Here is a 19,992-nt window from a genome sequence, read left to right as displayed (position 1 = left end):
GCGCAACAAAATAAATACTGACTAGTCCGCGCTAGTGCCTTCGCCGCGTCACCGATCGCGTGCAAAAAGGAACCAACAGAAACAATCGGCTGTATTGACGCCAAGGAAATAACGAAATCCAACTGATTCGAGCCGACTTAATTATGCAACTTAAAAGGCAACTGTATCAAATGAACGAAATGAAACGAAAGTACTTGAAGGCGATCGTCCGAGGGACAACTGGCGTCGCCTCAGCCTGCTCGCTGAACCCGGAAAGACACTAGACTACCTACGACCTTGCGACGGGACGTAGCTACGACGACGAGTTTACACCGAAACGCGGGGGCCACGAGCGGGGCTTGCTCCAGCGACCATGGAACGATCGTGGCCGACGATATCACGGGATATGTGAACCGCCTCCTGTGCCCGCGACTGTTCCAGCCACCCCGAGGACACCTGGAAGCAGCCGAGTGCAGGCATCCGGGACAGGGCAATCTCTATAAGAAAATGTCGCTCGTGAACGACATGTGTCACGTGCTCTGCACGTTCAGGTAAATGTCCTCTGGCTTGCTGAGCAGGCTGTGTATCTGTTGCATCGTGCAAAGCGGACACACCTCCTCCTCAGTGCCCTCGGCCACGATCCTCCTAGCCGTGCCCGGCGCCTTCCTGGACCCAGAGTCCACGATGTACGAATAACCATCTGAGTCGACCGAGTTCGACCTCGTCGAAGAAAGGAACAGCCTCATCGAGGAGACTCGCGTGCCAGTTTCTACTTGACTTCTGTAACTGCTAGAATCGTACCTCGTGGACTCCAAGTCGGTGTCCTTGAAGTCTATGTACGAGTAACCTTCGGAATCGACCGAGGGTCTCCTGCTATTCGACACCTCGTCCCGAGACAGGACTCTTTGCTGGGGCTGTGTGGAAGAATTCACGTGACTCTGAGATTTGTCGAAGGGTGGCTGGACTCTGGGTCGATGAGTCGGCGTGATGGGGAGCCGAGAGTCGACAGGCCGAGCGGAAACGCAGCCGTCACCCAGGTACTTATCGCTGGTCAGGGTGACCTCCGCGTCTGGAGAGGTCGGGACGCAGGGGACTCGGGGCGGAGGGGTCGGAGGCAAGGGTTGCTGGCTGGTGATCAGCGCGTTCTGACTGGCCAGCAGCAAGTGGCTGCTCCTAAGGAGGTTATTGCCGTTCTGCAAGAGCGGACTGGTCACGGCGTTGCCTCGAGGAGGCGCGTGCGTAGCTATCGAAAGCGGGACTCCCTGGGACTTGGCGAGAAGGGCTCGCGGCGTTCGATAGCCGCCTAAGACCGCCCTGGAGGGCTTGTCCTGGACGCGCAGTATCGCCCTCGGGTCCCGGTAGTCGAGATAGTCGAGGTGGTGCGGCGCGGGAGCGCGCGCGCGCTGCAACTGCTGCGGCTGTCGTTCCCTTAGGCTCTGTCGCTGATCGGGATTTCGTACCTCGATCGTCGGCGCCTGGCCGCCAGGATGGTGGCTCGGTAGGTGATTGTGCAGCTGCGAGTGCGTCACTGCTTCCGGCAGGTCCTCGTACAGCACCGCGCCACCCGCGCTCCCTGTACCCCCGTGCGATTGTCCATCCGCCAACACTCGATTGCGGCCGCTTGCCGCCACTGCGGCCGCCGCTGCCGCCGCCCCTGCTGCACTCTTGCACGGCAACAGATTCTGCACTTTTCGCTTATGCCTGTAACAGAAAATTAATGGGATCCTTAGGAAATCTTCTAAAATCTTTGCTTACGTATTGTTACAACATATTGTTCCTGAAGATCTGGTTGATCTATAGCGTCTAGAGAGGTGCAGGAGTCTTTCATGTTTGAATCCGTAGGTACCTTTATCTTGTCACTCAAAAACATGGGGATTTGCGAGAGTTTCCAGAAATCGAATTATATAATTTCGGGTTTCTAAAATTCTAGGTAATTCCAACATTTCAGTATTTCCGACATCTATCTTAGTCTGATATGTTCAGCGTCCCATACACTTTCAGTATTTACTCGTTAGTCCTCCCACAGAGGACAGAAACTTTTCCAGGGGCAAAAGTCTGGGTCGCTCGGATGGCAGTGTCAGAAAACTGGGCTGAATAAACAGAAAGAAACCTGGACCAACGTTTTGGTCCCGTTTCGAGAACTAGCATCGACGGTTCCACCAACGGACGGCACAGTTCGAGAAGCTATGTTGATATTCTACTTCGTCTGGCGCGCTGCCTTCCAGCGGACGCTACTCTCTGTCTCTCTTCCGTTTTCACCCTTCCCTCGGCCCACGGTGGTTCGTCGGCACACCAGATTAGTTGGAAGCTCGTTGCAATTGTTTGTTCAGACAGGCTATACCGTAGCTGCACCCGAGAGCTTTTCTCAATGTAAACTTTAATGAATTGAGAGCCGCCTTTGCCTATCGCTTCCGTGCCGGTTCGGCCGCGCGGGTATTCGCATTTTTCTCCCTTCACGAGAGTGTGGGTTTTTGAAGTCTTCTAAACTCCTGGAATTTCAGTACATGCAGAGACTCGCGTTTGCAAATTTCTAGACGCTGAAATCGGATTTCACTCAAGTTCTTCATCATTAACTTTCCATCGCGTCTATTCTATTAAGCAAGATCAATATTTAAATATATTTGCAGAGCCCACAGACTTCAGCAACCCCTCGTTTTTCCGAGAAAAGGATTTCTGTCAAATGTCACCCCATGCCAGTAGCGAACTTCCTAGCGACCACGTTTAAGGGATAAAACGACAAAGAACCCTTTAAACGATGTAATAATTCACGTAGGGATCGAAATCGGAAGAGAAAGACAGACAAATTTTCGTAAGCCCGTAAAAAGACGACACCAGAGGAATTTCTCGTTAAAGATACTCCTATTACAGCGGGAACAGGTAGATCCCAGGTTTCATCTTCGTCCTCTCAGAAAGTTCTTGGTGGAAGGTGGAACGGTGGAAGAATCACGATTTGCGGTGCGCCGTCAATCTTGCCTTCCATCTTTCAAGGTGTGTTCCTACACCAGAAGCAACTCGGCACACGAATGAGTCACCGACGGCACCGTCAGTGCGGCGCTGTACCGCTCCGGCAAAGTAGTTTACCCTTCAAGTTTTAATTATCTAATTAACTCCGTCAGTTCGATAATATTTGCGTGTGTAATTAAACCGCCAACTAAGGTTAACAACTTGCGGCGCACTTTCAATAGTAGGTCGTCGAGGTGAGCGGCTGACGGCGAACAAGAACAGATATCCGTGTGTACTATGAGAACAGATCAGGGGCGAGTGGAGATATAACGGGCGAATTAATTGCTAGAACCGAGGTGACGTAACCTGCTACCGCTCTCCGACAGATATCTAGTTTAATTCGAGTCTACGAAATCTCTCGAGTATCGTAGTTCCTTCAAGAAGTTATACCTCACTGTTCTCATATTTTTATAATAAACCACCCACCTAAAGTCTACCCATGCTTAACAATAGACAAAGCAGATAAAATACTGCGCTTCAATGGGACCCCGAACCGCCGACAATTTTGGCCTGGATTCAAGCAAGGGGTAGTTAGCCTCGCTAAACCGTATAATGAAACGCAAAGATAGAGGGAAACGAAATTAGTTCGAGAGGCAGCCCTAAAAAATTATTTCCGAGCGCGGGCAAAGAGCCAGTTACATCGTAAAGCAGCAGGCAAAGGCGGTTAAACGAGGAACGGAGGGACGACCTCTGGTTTCAGGGAACTTCGCCTGCGACCTGGTTGCCCCTCCCCGCAGACGCTGCTCGTCGAGCGATTCCAGGGTTTCACGCTCCATGCTCGGCGAGCATCGCGGCGGATTCACACCGAGCCTGGACAGAGAGGCGAACGTAAACTAGGTATCCTCCACAGGGAAGATTTCAATTTGCCTAATGCCGTCGACTGTCAGCCATCGCGCGACCACACTTAGCGGTACTCTTGGCGCGCAGCGACCGCCAACACGCTCCGTAAGTTCTTCCCTGGATACATAGACGCAAGCCTATGCAGCTGGATCCGCCATCCGAAGCAGTCTACCGGATGCGTGGAGTCTTGGTTCTCAATCTGTTTCCTTTGCAAATTTGCGTCCCCTTTGTTAGAGTCTTCTGAAGTGCAGTCAAAGTGACGAGGTACGTCGGTCGTTCATGCGAATCACTTCGAGTAAATCTTTCTCTGGTTTATGCGTCTCCTGAGAGTCATGTATGCAAGGTTGCTCGAACAATTGTCAACGATATCTCATGCTAAGGTGTAACGCAACAAAAGATACGAATGAAGCTCGTCGTTCGACGAATCGTTCGGGCTCATAGGAGAGCTCGTAAAGCGCATATTGCATGAGAAACACTGCGACGCTGAATGCACCTGGAACAGGCTGGCCGTGTTCGTGATCGGGTACCCGTGCTAAACATGGTATCGCGAGCTTGCGGTCGTATAACGGACCATAAAGCGCTTTGTGGACTGTCGACCCTTCGAGCACCGGCACACGTGTTCGTCGAAGGGCTTCTACAACCCCCTGCTGCATAGTACTAGCAGCCCTTGTGCTTGTTTTTCTTCCGTGGCTTCTCGAAAGCCTTTAGTCGATAAGTCAGTCGCAGATCGGTGGATCTCGAGCGATAAACGCTATCTCAAAAACCGAACGGAAGCTGTGTTAGCCAAACCCTCGGCAAGTTCTAGCCATAATCATAGATAGTCATAATTACAGCGCAAGCTTCCCCATTTAAAACCGTTCAATCTTAGGTCTCATGAATTTGCATAGCGTTGGATTAGCTCCAGATTCCGACAGCCGCGTTCAAGGGCCCACGCAATCCACGAGTCATGATCCGCTGATGGAAATTCACGACGGCGCAGCAATTAGTAGACGGGATTCAATATCGGGACGCAGAGCTATACAAGATGGGCCAAGTTCTCGTCGGTTCTCCCGTTCGGGGCATCGAAAGCGCGCGGGGATTGCGTCTGATGGGTTTCGACCAACCACCACCCGCGTCACAGCCTCCACGGGAAACAGATGGAAACTTCCGGGACGCTTCTAATCAAACCCATTCTAGCCTGGCTTTCGTATCCCTCGTCTCTCCTCTCCATATTCCCCCGTAGATATCGTAATGATTTTTCATTAGGGTCGACTTCTGCCTCTGTCCCTTCTCTCCCCAGATGGACGTTCCATCTCCTAATGGATTTCATTTAGTCATGAGGCGAATCTAGCCAAAGAAGACTTTACCGCGGAAAGATCTCGTCACCAGGGAAAAAGAAGAATCGAAAGCCAAACAAGGATGTGGGTGGTGGAGGTGTAGGTCGCGACGATGGAGCAAGAGGCGTTGCATAACGAAAGCGCGACACTGGAACACCTTGCAGAGCGCAACAGCCTCCATCTGCCTTCTCCTTTTCAACCGTTTCTTCAGCGACGACGGCCGAGGCGAGGCGAACTCGCTTTCGCTCACTGCTGAATAGGTCATTTAAGCCGAGCTTTTAACTCAAGCTAATTAACTGCCTTCTCTTCTGTTTCTATCTGGACTCTATCCGACGCGTGCAGCTACCTAGTCTTGGCGTTCGGCTCCAGACGCTTTCACGACTCGGCTGCTCGTCGCATTACGCGTCTGCCATGGAAGCGCCGTGTGTCATCCGTCCCAGTCACCTGCAGACTCCCTCGACGACCCCTTTGCAGGCGTAGTTTACGTCTGGGTGAAGAGACTTTGAGCAAATTTTACTGAAAACTTTTTCAGCATCTCGAATGCTTCTCTTACCTCGCTGCTTTTCGAAAATTAGCATGATTACGTAGCTATAGCAGCGGTAAGTCGCTCGATACATTGGAAGAGAATAAGTATCCCTAATTGCTCCTCGAATGAAACGTGTTCCGTGCTCCCAAAATAAGAGAGAAGTAGTTACAAGCGTATTAGAAGCGCTCTAGCTCGCGAGTCGCTCGCAACGAGCAACTTTGCGTACGCGGAACCCCGTACCGGAAGCACGAACCGGTTAAAGCTGACTCCGTGCTTGGTATATAGCTCCGCGTCGACAAGCGCATCGGATTTTGAAGTTTACTTGCCGCCGGAGTTTCTCGTAAGCTTCTCGAAACTACAAATTTTGCATATCAATGCGCGTGGGTACACCCGGCCTGTCGACTCGATAAACGACTTTCCGCCACCCCCTGCACTACCCCTGGCCTAGCCCCCCTCTTTCAGCATCCCGTAACCCGTGAGATTCTCTATTCCTCCAACACCGTCCTTGGTAATATCGTCGCGTTTCCACCCTTGTATTCGCGGATACGCAGCCATTCCCACACCTCCACTTCAATCGACGGGGTAGTGTATTTGTTTGGCGACTACTTCGTGAAAGATGTCATTTCCTTCGTAGGAAATTGAGCCGAAACGGAGGAGTTTAGGATTTACATGCTTGGAGAGTGTTTTACATATTCGAATGAGAGTCTTCTGATTTTTACTAAACTTTTTTTAAAGTTTTTGATATTGGTAACTACCTGTAAAGGTGGACACGTTATTTTTTTTCAACTACAGAATTTATATAGTGCCAAGGTAAAGTACTTTGCACGTAGACAGTATATTGCCACAGTCCCCACATGTTTATCACTTCTTCGTCCAGAGATCATACCTCAGAAGGATCACATATCCAGGCGATTTATCTTGACCAGCGCGTGGCCTGCGTTCTCCACCCACACCACACAAAACCGAGTCCACTCTCTGGGTTGGTGTTGTACAAGCACGGATATTGTTTTGCCACTATCAGGGCGAGCGTAGATCGGTACACGCTTATCAAGAAGGTTTAGCATTCCCTATGCCTCCGGTCAAGTGACCTCCCACGCGGTGGTTATCGGCGATGAGCCGATTCGAGCCCTCGTCCTGTGGTCGTCCAGGCAGGAACGACCCCTCATGGGTCAAGCATACATCGTACAACGACCTGAACCTCGTTTTTCTTCGCGATTAGCGAGATAATCCCAGCACTTGCGATTAGAAGCCCCCTAAGCGTGTTGCATGCCCTGGTTTTTAATTTATGAATAGGTCAAGAGTAAATCCACCACAATTAGGGGTTACGAAATATGAAAGGCGGGGCGATATGAGTTTCAAAGCCGTTTCAAAGTTCTCGGGAGGCAAGCGACGCTGTTTAATATTTAACGGCGTAACGCGCCGACACGAAAATCTCTGGCCATCGATACACGAGCAACCAGAGCGGGGGTGAGAGTCGATGAAAGTCTAAAGAGAGGAAAGTAATCTCGGGGCGTGTATACAGGCGCGTAGGTGGGCGCACGTGCCGCAGCGGCGCCGCTTGATTGAAACACCGCGGATATTTAAATTGCGAAAGTTTACGAATAAATTTCGACGGCGAGCCGCTCCTCGTCGCCTTCCCTCCCCCACTTTATCCTGCTTTTTTTGGGCTTCACCTAATGAGCTGGCGACCACCCGAATAAACAGAGCCGGCGCGCATTCCTGCCCCCCTCGGGCGAAAAAGCGCAGATTGTTCTTTTATCGCTTCGGCGTTACGATCGAGACCTGGAAACTTCATCCCTTCTCCCTCGTGCCAATTTCAATACACCATCCCTGATATTAATCTCGCGCGACAAACGCAGAGAGGATCGATCTCTCGGGCATTAATTTCATCTCGAACAGCTAACGAGCGATCGCGAGCCCGTGGAGGATAGATAAAAGAGAGTAATCGAAGGAGAACCGAGTTTACTTGGAGAAGTGATACCAGCGCGCAGGACCACCCGCTGGCCCTTCGACTAATCCGTTTTATCGACGATTCGATCGGCAAAGGGACACCTAATCTCTGACCAGTGCGAGCAAGAAACCCACTCGTCTATGACTAATCCAATACTGGCCCCGTGGGTACGCAGGTTCGAGAGCCATTGAAGATGCGGAGCAGCGAAGTCGGCCGAGAGAGTTTGGCTGATAGTCGAACAGGAAGATACCGAGGAGAGGGCGGCCAGAAGAGGGGCTCAGTAAGTGAAACGGAGCTTGATTAACCAGCCGTCTGACTGAGCCTCCGGCTCGAGTGGAGGTCGAAACACGACAGAGGCGAGCGGCGTAATGGCTTCAAAGGTGCCCGGATTCGCGTGGAAGGTGTGCAGTCACGTCAGACGTCTGCGGAGTTGTACGATGTCCCTCGAGTGGTCCCCACTTGGCACAACCGGAGAGTACATTGTGCATTACCGGAGGACAGCCACGTAGATGAAGTAGAGGATCCTTTGACGAAGGGCATTAATGTCGGTTCAAGAGCCACAGCGGCTCCTTCGGATGGCTACCCTTGACCAGGAAGACACGCTTCAACGATTTCTCCTATTGTTCTTCCCGTCGAGTAACTGATCCTTCGAGCCTCTCTGTGATGGGGATACTTTCAGAAGCGGAGGCGCGTTGAACACGGGTTCAGTTGTTCCAGAGATGCGGGGGAGTCTTTTATTGATTGAAATAACGGCTGCGTGGGAGTCGATGCTAACCAGCTGCTCTTTTTCTCATGTTCCTTTATTTAATTACTGTTTTAACTGGTCGGTGATTTATCTACAGTTCGATCGCTGAGGATGAAATTAACGGGAGAGTGCGGGAGAGAGCAAGGACTCTGCGCAGGGGATAATCGAGGAACAAGGAGCAGGAGGTCACTGTTTGTCGCGGCTAAAAGCATCGCCAATATTATGTGGACGTAGCATCGGATATCGTTGCGTCTAGGTTGTACATTCTCCGGTGTCCGATTACCCTTTACGTCCCGAAGGAGCATCATCCTCCGATTTCGAAGGATAACGCGGATCCCATAGCCTCGGACGGAGATTGTGGTCGGATGAGTGGACCGTTTCCTTTTCGGCCTTCCCTCTCGCCCACGAAACTCGCTTTTCCTTCTTTCCTCGTCTTTTCGACGCGACTCGTTCTTCCAGAACCAGTTTGCTCGCAAATAGAAGGCTTTCGCTGGAATAGTTGCAATTTCAAGGGCAGGCCAACACACGTGGGAATGAAATCGCATTACTTATTTTCCACCGTGAACTCTCCGATGCACTCTGCAGGGAATTTCCCACCGATAGTTAGTCAGTCGCCTTTCAATTTTTCAATTTGCACACAGCCCTACCGTTCCCGCTGCCTCTGACGAATGACGGCATCTCTGCCGGGAGGAAATTAATAAAAATCCAGATATCGGCTATCGACGAGCGCCAGGCGATTTTTATATCTCTGTGGGACTTGGATGGATTTTCAGCGGAGCGATTCAATCTCCGCGGCCGCAGGGATGTGGGTCAAGGGTCGACGCCGGTTCGCTGGAAGGGAATTCGCATTTCAGGAGCATCACGTTGACGTCCTGGCAGACTTTAAACGTGTCTGCAGCGTACGCTCATCGACCTGTCACTCGTCAAGCTCCAGCCTCCAATTCGATTTGCTCGCCTCTCGATCTCGATCACGCTTCCTCTCGTGCCATGTCGCCCCCCTGAATATTCAGAAGGCGTCCGTTCGATGGATGGCTTCGCGGGCCGCGCACAGAGAGGGGGAGAAAAATCAGGAGAAAAGGACGAGGAAAGCCGAGGCGGCTGGAGGAGCAGGTATTATGCCAGGGAAGACGAGGAAATTAGCTCTCGCCAGTTTTAATATCCGTTTTATTTTATTTCGCGAGGGGGATGGCCGAGCAGACCCTTCGTGCCGTTCCTCTTCGCAGCAGAGCCCGCGCGCGTATCGCAAGATCGCGAGAGGGGTGAGGATCCAGGATCGACCAACCAATTTCCTACGCAGGGATTATTTCCCGCCGCGGAGAAATTTAATTTTCGCACTTTCCAAACTCCTCGCCGCCCCTCTGGCGTAATTCAAGACAGTATCGGCCCGCTTTATCGGGCTCCAGGCTTAATTAGAATTTTTAGCCAGCCTTGTCCGACCACGCACAGTGTAAATCTACTTCGAGCTCTCCAACGTTCCTCGCTCGGATTCAACAGAGTCTGAGGGTCGCTGTCGTTGAAGTGGAAATTCTCGGAGGGCATGCCACCCAGACAGAGTTACCCTTTGCTCTTTATCCTGCACGTAAATTCGTTAAATGAATTCAACTAACACAGCCGTCGTGGAGGACCGTGCCAGCTGTCCCTGGCCCTCGACGTCGTCACAGCCGCTTATATTTCTTCAGATTACTAAATAGACCGTAACGCGGGGGTGTTAGACGCCCAACGAGAGAGGTAAATCACCTCTAAATGATCCTCCCTCTTTGTCACTCAGCCGCCCTTCGAGGCACTGTGCTTCCCCGAATGACGATCTCCTTCGAAACGAGGTCAGGTGCGCTGCTCCGGCTTCTCATTATTGCTACGTGAGGGAATAATTAAGCGAGGAAGAGATTAAGAGGCTCGCGAGCGTCGGCCGACATCGTTGCAGCCCTCGACTCGTCCTGAGAGTTTTTATCTTTGCGATTTTCCTCGTGAATCGTCGCTTTTAGAGGAAAACGAGTTCCTCGCGAGCCGTCGTAGCACCCCATTTTCGAGGACCTTGCATTCTTCCAATGAATTTCCTCGACAGATTCGATGGTGCCTCTGCGATGGTACGTCGGGCGTTTTAGGGGATGAGTAAAATTGTTAGGGCGGAGAAATACATTTCTTGGCGCGCGATGATCGCGTCGCATCTACTCCACGCGATCCCTCGTTTTTCCGAGATACTGTGAAACCGAATAAACAGCGCAAGGGTCGCGGCGATGAAAGACAGAGAGCAGTGCATTAACCAGAACCAGCGAGTCTCCTCGAGAAGGTTCAACCGAGTCAGAATTCGATTTTCCTTCCTATCTCGCCTCGGTGCCACGAGTAGTTAGCATAATTCTGTTTATGAAACTCCGCCAACTCTCCGCCCTCGACTTTGCTATTTTTTTCTCTTCTTCCCGCCCTTTCTCGCCGCTCCATCGTTCCTCGAGCTTCTCTTTTTTGCGCCCTGCAACGCTCTGTGTTCTTCATCGGAAAAACTCTCATCCCATGGCGCACAAAAGACGAGCCATGGCTTTCAACACTTTGATCGACTCGCGACAAGACTATTTCCGACGATCTTCGCCAATGAACCATAATAATTGTGCACGTGATGGAATTTTATTCCCAGCCAATGTGACGAATATTAATTTCGCCCGTATCTTGCCGAAGATCTTCCTAAATAGATAATTGAAGTAAACTGTACCACCGCAAGTTCCAGGAAGCCCAGCTAAAGCAATCCTCTGCGTCCATTCGCGCAAAGGGTCATGGCGCAGTCGATAACCGAAGGAATTCGACGCTCCCGGAAGACAGTGCGTCGGCAGACGTCTGATCGGCCATGAAACCGCCGCGGGCCGCAGAGAACAGAGGCGAAATTGCCGGCGATACGCCAATAATTCGCGAAATGCAATTGCTGGGCGAAGGGAGGGCCGATATGCAGCGGCCCTTGTCCGCAGGAGGCTGCGGTCCACGAAGATCCGCTCTCTGGTCCTCCTCACGGTCGCGTCGTTCCCTCGAGTGTGGTTCGCATACTCGACATAGCATAACTGGCGTAACGTCGCATTAGCCCTGCGTCCGCGCGCGGTTTCCGTGCGACGACTAATCGACGCCGATGTACGCACACGAGCCCGCTTCAACGCACGCCGTCGGTGTATTAAACCGAGAACACGGGCCGAGTATGCACTCCCAGCCAGATATGCATACAGACGAATGCCATCGACTTGCAGGTGCACCGACACGTTCGCCGTCTCCGCGGCCACGATGCAAACGCAGGTATCCCTGGTCGCCATTTATGAATATGGATGCTCTAGGCTGATCGAGGCGGACGAATCCGAATGCATCTTCGCGTTTGCTGACGTTTGGCGCGCATTCCAACACCGTGGTGTTAATTATTTCGCTACACAGCAGGGATAGGAACGAGTGATTGTAATCGCCTTGTTGTCGCGGTGGTACTAGGTTCTGAATTCGCTTGCGGTGATAGAATTTCGGTGAACGCTGGGTGTTAGGTACGCAAATTCAGGTGTATCGATGCCGCTGGGATTCGGTGACTAGCTTTAGAATATTTCGAACGCAGGTACGTGGTATCGGAGGATTGAGAACGAGAGTAGAAGGGGGTACGACTGTCAGGGCGGATCAGATACTGGGATATTCTACTTTACGGTTGTATGTCTTATTAATGAACCAGGGAACCTCAGTGTCTTCTTAACCCTCGATATTTCGAATCACATGAAAATTTCTCTAAACAAAATCTCTTTTGCAACAGTCAATTGTTCTATTAATGTCAACTATTCGCTTACTGTGCGACTATTTTGAGGAAAATCGAAAGCACGAATAAACCGCAGAACGAATCGACTGTGTCTCATTTACAACCGTGTCACATCCTTCATCGGGGAGTACGAGACCGACATAACCAGCGGGACAGTAATTTCGAGCGTCTCGTCCGTGTTTTTATTTGTCCCCAGTATATAGGTCGCGCGACAACTTTCTCGCGGGAGGCGGCTCGTCGTCGGCTCTCGAGGTTTTTTCGCTTGGCCGTCGACAATTTTCTTTCCCCAATTACAAGACCACGAGAGCGGCGCGAAAAAAGCCGACGGGGTGAACGACCGCTGCCTCGCGAAACCGTCGAGTACACGAATGAAAACGTAACGAGACGGGCGTACACAGCTCCAGTGAATGGACGATGTCTAACGGGCCCGCGAGAGTCGCAGGTGCGCGAGACAAACGAGCGCGAGCGAGACGAGACGACAATTTCGACGAGAAGAGGCGGACTGAGCGGGCGCAGCGTGGAAAATCTGTGCGCGGCCGAGCGTTTATGCGCGTGCAAGCAGTCGCTGGCCTCCGCAAATGAGCCAGACGCGTCAAGGGCCGCCAGAGTCGAAAAGCGAAGGGGCAGCGGGGCTGCAGGTGGCGAGGGCTGCCTTTGTACCATTCATGGGGGATGCATGCGAGGAGACAATGACGATGACGTAATTATAGTCAGTTAGGGTAATGTCCCTCGTCCGTGAACCTGCAATGGAATGGGATTAGAACGATGGTTCGGGTCTGGTATAAGCTACAGGGATTCTCAGTTTGATCTGTCACGAGAAAACTGGAGGATTCTGGACCAGCTTGTTTTTCTTTCCGATTCAATTAGTATTATTTTCAAGCATGGGGAGGAGGAGATTGATTACTTGTTCCTGGAAAGTTTATTAGGTCCCGGTGCTTGGTTTTCCACGCGTTCAAAAGGAAAACTAATTGAGTCGATCGATTCAATTATTGGCAAATCAACTAGCCGCGAAGTTCTCTCGGGAATAAACTCAATTTTCCACTAGCACCAGTTCCAGGCGCACCTGTTTCCGAACGGTTGAGGGACACTGGCTGCTCTACATCCTATTCACCGACGTATCACAGCGAGAATGGAATTATGTCTGCGCGCGGAACCACGGTGGAGAAGCATCCGACAGCAGGTTAGAGGTACGGTTGCGGAGGAAACGAGGAATGCGAGGCGCATCGCGAACAGCTATCGTAAGGTGCATGGTGCATCATTTCTGGAACAGGATACCGACGTGCGTGGCTAGCCTAGACGAGCTATGCGAGAATTAGACCGACGCAGCCTAATTGAACCGAAGCACTGTTGCGTAGCAGAAATTGAGGAGGGTCCGTAATGCGGATCGATCGGTGTTCGCCGAGCGGATGCTTCCCGAGCAAACTTCCTGCAACGCTGAGCCTAAACAAAGGTCGAGGGTCGAGGCGCGAGAAAGGAGTCGCGAAGACAATTTACATCGCGAGGGCGTCTAGCGACTGACAAGCCATTCAGGGATCGCAACTTTCCGCGACAGCCGGCTGAATCGACGTCACCAACACGTTGAGAGAAATCTGGCGGGTGTCTGCGACGTCTGGGACGACTCAGACCCAGAGCAACTATCCTCGAGAGCGACACTCTCGTCGCGTTGAATGCTGCCTCTCCTGACGGCCTGTCATCACCAATTATAACCCATTCAAGGCTGCCACGGGTTAAATTACCCATAGACTACCGCTTCCCCTCTCGGTATCTGCCGTTGCGTATACAGAAACAACGAGCATGATTCACTGGTCTCCGTGCCTCGTCTCCCCCACCCCCGGGAGCCAGCGACTCGACGAACCCCTGGTCGAAATTGTTCCGTGATGGACGCGCGAGGTGCGACTGCACGTATGCACTTCCACCGCGACTGTCCTCGGTGTCTAATGGCCCCGGAGAACGGTCACAATGGGCCCTTGATTACGCGCCACGCCGCTCGGGGAGCGCGTTTGAAAACAAACGCGAGTGAAAAAGAAGCCGCGTTGGAGGCGAGGAACGATTGAATCAGGCGGCTCCAGAGGATAGAGTTTCAAGTGCAATCGAAAACAGGAACTAATTCCCGGGTAAACGTAAGGAAAAAGGGCTGGGCTTTCAGGGCGACGAGGATTTTTGTCTTCCCTTAATTACGAGCCCGTCGTTCTACCTGACGAGTGAGGCTCACGCTTTCCGGTCACTTCGAGGACGACAACCCTCGACCCAGGATGATCGCGGAACGACCCTGCCGTGAGTGAATCGCTTCCACCCCCTCGACACTTCTCGGGTTTTAATTTCGCGACGTCAGTGGTGGACGTCGCTTGAATGGGAATCGAGCACATGCGATTCGTTTGAACGCAGTTGGGTATGTGGGGTACGTTCCATTTGAGAATAGAATTATCGTGAATTGCTCCCGAAAGTACTTTCAGATTTCAGATGACGTAGGTAAACGTTTTAAAAGTTGACCATATCCCAATACCTGTACATTAATGCCTAAGAGCATGTACTCTCGAGAGCAATAGCTTTATCCTAGAGTGGACACGTATCTTCCCTAAGGTACTGAAGTGCAGGTAAGAGAATATTTAAAGAATCATTAAAATAAGACGAAAATGAAGAATAATGAAAGAGCCTTAAACAGGTGTCTTCGCCAACTCTGCCTTCGTCGGGCGGTAATTCGAGACTGGTCGCGAATCATCAAGGAAAAGCGTCGCGATTCACGTCTCAGGCGCGCACGTACAAGCAAAAGATTTAATTCCCAGCGTTCGAGGTCTTCTAACAACCGCTTCCGTGACGCCAGCCCTGTTTCTTACACCGGCTGCGAGCTTGGTAATATCCGTAAGTGCATCCCGCGATTTTCTTGCACGTGCACTCGCTACCAATGCCTTAGCTGCGGAACAGAAGCGGTTGAGAAGGAGGCGAAGGACGGGGGAACGACGGTAGATTTCCAAGGTACCCGAGGCGGAGCGTTAACAAGCAATGACTGCAACGACGCCATCGTCGGTCAAGACGACCGTCGACGAAGACGAGTGCAGCGGCCGAGTATACCAAGCCAGACGGCGGCCACTCTACATAATTGCTAGCTATTGTGTGGCGTGTGTGCCCCCTCGCCCGCTGGCTTCTAACTCCCGAGCGTTTCTCGGGGCGAATAGATTTTTTTATCACAGCTCGCGACACCCTTCGTCCCAGTAACCCAAGTCGTTCTGAGAATCTTGGAAAACGAAGGCTTCAAGATCTAGGCTGAGCTAGAGGGAGTTCGAGTAGAAGGGTTTCGAGGGTGAAAGCTGTTGGAAATGAACTATCACAGAGTGCCTGCGCATTCGAAAGCAGGGAGTAATAAGCTCGATGCATTTCTCCGTGCTCTGATGGGTGTTGAGGGATTGAGGGCGCAGCGAAGGGAAGGGAGGGAGGCAATTAAGCCCCGCTATGATTTTGTATGCTACTTTTACGGTACACTAACCTTTTTCCCAGTAATATCGCGGAGAAATTAGTTTCAGGGAGAAAGCGATCCTCGTTCTCGAGTTGGCACTAATTTCGAGGGCAAGCGGCTCGCGAGAAGATTTCGAGGGACGGTCAACGAGGGTTGGTAATCGGATTTCCGCGGAATAGAGACGCAGCAACGGAAGCGAAAGACAGAAAGGGACTCTGTAACCGCTTGTTTGCCATGCGAAATAACTGGGCTCTGTTCGTCAGCAGTCGCGCCCAAGCCCCGAAACTGTGACAACGTCGAGGGGTTGTGGGTGGGCGCGACACGGCGAGCGCGAAGACGAGAAGCGGGAAAAGGTTTCGAGAGGGCCTGGAGGAGGGGAGTGAAAGCGAAGTGCTCATGCAATGCAGATCGTTAAAGCATCCCCGTTGCGCCTGTGACCCGAATGTGGCTTACGGAGACAAAGTACGGGGCCAGAAAGGTGGAGCGAAACACAGAGGGGAAGAAAGGAAGAGGAAACGGACTGGCGGCGGCGAGTGGCCCGTTCACTTCCTCCCTCTCGCAATTCCCTGTTTCCCGTTTACATCGTCTCGAATCTGTGCCGCGGCAAGTGGTACGTAAGTAATGCTATCCCCGAGCCCCTCCCGCCTTACTTCTCTCGCAACTGGAAAATATCGTCGAACGGAGCATTCCCCAAGAGCCTTGTCCTTCTTTTTTCCATTCTTCCTTTCGTTCCTTTTATTTTCTCTCGCCGCGGCAATTCCTCGGAATATCCCACTGACGTTTATCGTTATTGCCGTGCGCAATTTCTGCCCAAGGAATCGAACATTTGGATTAACAACAGCCCTGCTGCACGAGCCTCGCCACGCGGAAACCCATCGTGCTCCATCGAAAAACCTTCGCCCCTACCCACCAATGACCTCCTTACATTCCATTTCTTCTCCATTACCGTCGATAAGCGACGCTTCCCCTAAAACTTTCATTTCGTCGGGCAGAAGTGAGCGTCACAAAGAGCAGCCTAGAGAGCGGGCCAGACTGCCGATATAAAACCTAGCCCCGATATCGCGGCCTAAAATCCTGGATCCGCACGAGCATAAAAGGAGAGAGCAAGTACGAGCGAGAGCATAATGGTCCCGCGATCTATGCGCCCGTAGATAAAAGTGGGGAACAATTCCTTATTTCTGGGATCTCTCACATTCATGCTTTCGGAGCATCAATCGGGCTCGATCGATGGATTCAGTGGAAACTCCTGACAGAGAAAGCTATCGTAACGGGCTAAGCGGAACGCGACGTTATATCCGGGGGAATTCAATTTGGTTCGGCGCAAAGTGTCGGATCAGCTTTTAATGTCGTCGATATTGCCCCAGCCACTATTTTTATCCACCAGCGAGAGGCTACGCGAATCTCTTACGTGATCTCGCGAAATTCTCCTCCATTCGGTGCTTTGGTTGCATTGCCTGGAATGGGTATAGCGGGAACGCCGCTGTCTAGACGCAGTTTCGACTACTGAAGAGTGGTTGCTGGGTAGATGAGCGAGAAGATCGCCGATGGCCGAGTTCCAGGTGAAACGGAGAAAAATATAGGTTAGATTAGGCGAGGAGAAATTGCTGGAGAGCTTGCAGCGTCCGGGGCGCTTAAATAAAGGCTATGGGATCTCTATTCTGCCTTTATTCTCTCCTTCGCGTTTCCACCACTTTTCGGCCGCCGCGGGAGGAAGATACCGTTCGACGGACGCATTTCTTTTGGAGTTTAAAGTTAGCTCTGTCTGTTTGGACGAGGAAAAAGTAAAGGAGGGAAAGAGGAATTCTCCAGGGTGGTCGGACCGCGGTTCTATCTTCTGTTGTGCTTGATACCATCCTAGACTCTGCCTCCCAGTCTTTCCCTAGTGCCTCACTAGTTCCTAGTCTCTACTCGCCTAAAACGAAGCAAGAACCCAAGCATACTTGCAGGAAACTATACGTCTGTTTTATAATAGAACAGGAATCTCGATTCGTTATTCTGCTGTCTGACAATCAGCGTGCCTTTCCACTGTGCCTCTCTACGCCCTACTTTACTTCACCCAAGTAAACCATTCTACTATCACTAGCCAGACTAATCAGCCTTCAACGACACAAAGTCTCTCCATCATTCCTCCTCCACGCTCCCTCCATCTTATCTCCTTATCACCGCTAAATACCAATTTATCAACGTTAAACTTTCACAGAGCCACTCTGAATGGGCCACCACAGCCATAAATAATTCTGACTCGCGGTCGTTTATTCGCTACGAGGTACACGGCACCGCGGTAACGGCGAAAGCAGTACAAGGCAAGCTGGACGATAGCGACGCGTTACATCCACTTACAATTTGTCGCGCGGCTCGATTACGCTCTCGGAAATTCCGCGAGGGCGGGGGATAAGGAAGATTCTCTGCGCCCCGTTCGCGTGGCCGTTTCGAACAACGCCGTCGAATTATCGCGAATTGCCTGGAACGGCTGCGACGACGGCGCATCGAGCTTCGAGCAGGAAATGGCATCGGCACAGGGAGAAAGAGCGCGGTTGTATTGGGAGAAAACGGCGGAGAGAAAGAGAGAGAGAGAAAGGTTGTATTGCGGAGGAGAAAGGAGGACGAGAGGACGCGATGGGAGAACATGGTTCTGATTAGCATACAAACTACGCGAGGCCGTGTCGGTTCTCCGCGTTTGCTCGGGACACGAACGACCGTCGTCGCGCTCAGCTCGCGTGTGCGCTGCCAAGGGGTGTCCGAGGTCGTGATTAAAGGTGCCTCTATCGCAGGAAATGCTGACCTACTGCGTTGAGAAGTAATTCTGATTTTTTTTTGACAGTAGGCGGTCCTGAGTAAAATACAGGTTAAAGTCCCTTTACGCTAAGGTACCTGTTTTCCATATGCCAATCACTTTCGAAACACCCGTTAGGTGGAAATATACGCATGTTCTCGCGCCATCGAGGGTCTTGAGATGGAGGAAGAGGACGCGGCGTTTACCATCACGTTACGAACTCGAAGGTCGACAGAAGAACGCGGAGAAAGATACCACCCACAAAGTCTGAGAACTCGGCGGGACGTGGTAACACTCGAGATACGACGCTTGTGGGCCACGATAATGGCCAGCTATTACGGTAAAACGAAAAAACGGAGTACAACGGAGACTCTGTTTGTACAACCGCGTCCTCGAAGTTTTCCCGTGGAAACGAATTATTCTCGCGAGCGTTCGCTTGATCGAGCAAGGGAACGCTGTCGATGAAGGAAGAATAAAAGCAAGTTCTCTTGTTTGCTCTCGCAGAATAATACTTCGCGATGTTCTCGAATCCATTATGGTCCCGCTTGGCAAGGCTCTTCGATTCCCTGAGGAAGACGCGAGTGGTCGGTGCAAGAACTAGCAACGCTCGAGATATTACAAGCAGCGACGATAATGACCAGCTATTACGATAACCGCGCGAAAAGGGGGCCAGACAGGGTCGGCGTTGTCGCGACGAGTGGACCTTCGAGAGGTTTGTCCCGATAAAATTACGAGCATGCTGGTGGACGGTGAATGCGGGCCTCTGTACGATCCAAAATCGTCTTGGCCCGGTGCCGATCCCGCGGCCAGAGTTCATCGATCGTGGCCATCACTGTTCGTCGCCTCTTTTCGCCAGCAGCCCCCACTGTGCACGCGGAATTACTTGTCGCTGCCTCTGGTCAGACGGCAAACAGTGCCACGATCGACGACCTTTTTTACTTTCGCTAAATGTCTGCTGGATAGTTTCTCCGTCCCCTCGTGTTCGCCTCCAGGCTTGGAAATATTCAAGGGGGATTCGATCGAGCGGGCTTCCTGGAGAAACTCGAGCCCCGAACGGGAATTATTCTCGGTGCGAAAGTTATTTTGCTATTTGACAGGGAGAAAAGAGAGACACGGGTACGCCCATGCCGAGGAACGTTTCTTTCCTCCATTGTATTTCATTTTTTATTGCGACGTTGCGCATAAAGCAGCCAGAGACAATGTCCGAATGCAGCGAACGCGCGGGCCCGCGTAAATCTTCGGGCCACGTAGCGCGCGCAGTGGATGCATATTTCTTGTCGGCGCGGGGCTCGATTTCGCGCGGATCCACGGCCGAGTTGCTTACGCGGACAGGAACGAGAAAGAGAGAAAAAGAGGCCGGCGCAGCCACCGTGTCGGAGATTATCAGCATGTGGCGGCGTGTCGCTGCCGGCGCGTAACAGCGCCACGACGTCCGCCCACTTCTTCGATGGCCTATTTTTGGCTAATTTAGGAGCCACCGAACGAGCCCGCGCCTTTGTTCGCCTCGGCGTTCCCGTGGCGATAGAGGAATGCCTCGAGATCGCGTTTTGCACGAGTTTCTCAAACGTTCTTGACCCCCATTTCGAGTAGTCAGAGTATAGAGAGAAACGAGGAGTCGCTAAAGTCTGTTTGGGCCATTTGAGAGCGG

The 19,992-nt window shown here is 51.8% G+C and overlaps 1 protein-coding gene across 2 annotated transcripts in view; it reads right to left on the bottom strand.

Moving 5' to 3' along the window:
* Nucleotides 1-19,992, bottom strand: part of Pxb (putative Hedgehog signaling attenuator pxb) — a 222,406-nt gene that overhangs the window by 10,524 nt on the left and 191,890 nt on the right. Inside the window, exon 4 of one of the 2 annotated variants that reach the window (XM_076378506.1) lies at nt 1,440-1,680. In XM_076378506.1, coding sequence (XP_076234621.1) covers nt 1,440-1,680 — 241 coding nt within the window. Of the gene's footprint in view, nt 1-343; nt 1,681-19,992 lie in introns of those variants that run through there. The other variant, XM_076378507.1, reaches the window with a different exon arrangement.

This window comes from Calliopsis andreniformis, chromosome 5, assembly GCF_051401765.1.
Source record: "Calliopsis andreniformis isolate RMS-2024a chromosome 5, iyCalAndr_principal, whole genome shotgun sequence".
Lineage (NCBI taxonomy): Eukaryota > Metazoa > Arthropoda > Insecta > Hymenoptera > Andrenidae > Calliopsis > Calliopsis andreniformis.
The sequence above is the reverse complement of the archived record's forward strand: the minus strand, read 5'-3'. Positions and strand labels throughout refer to the sequence as shown.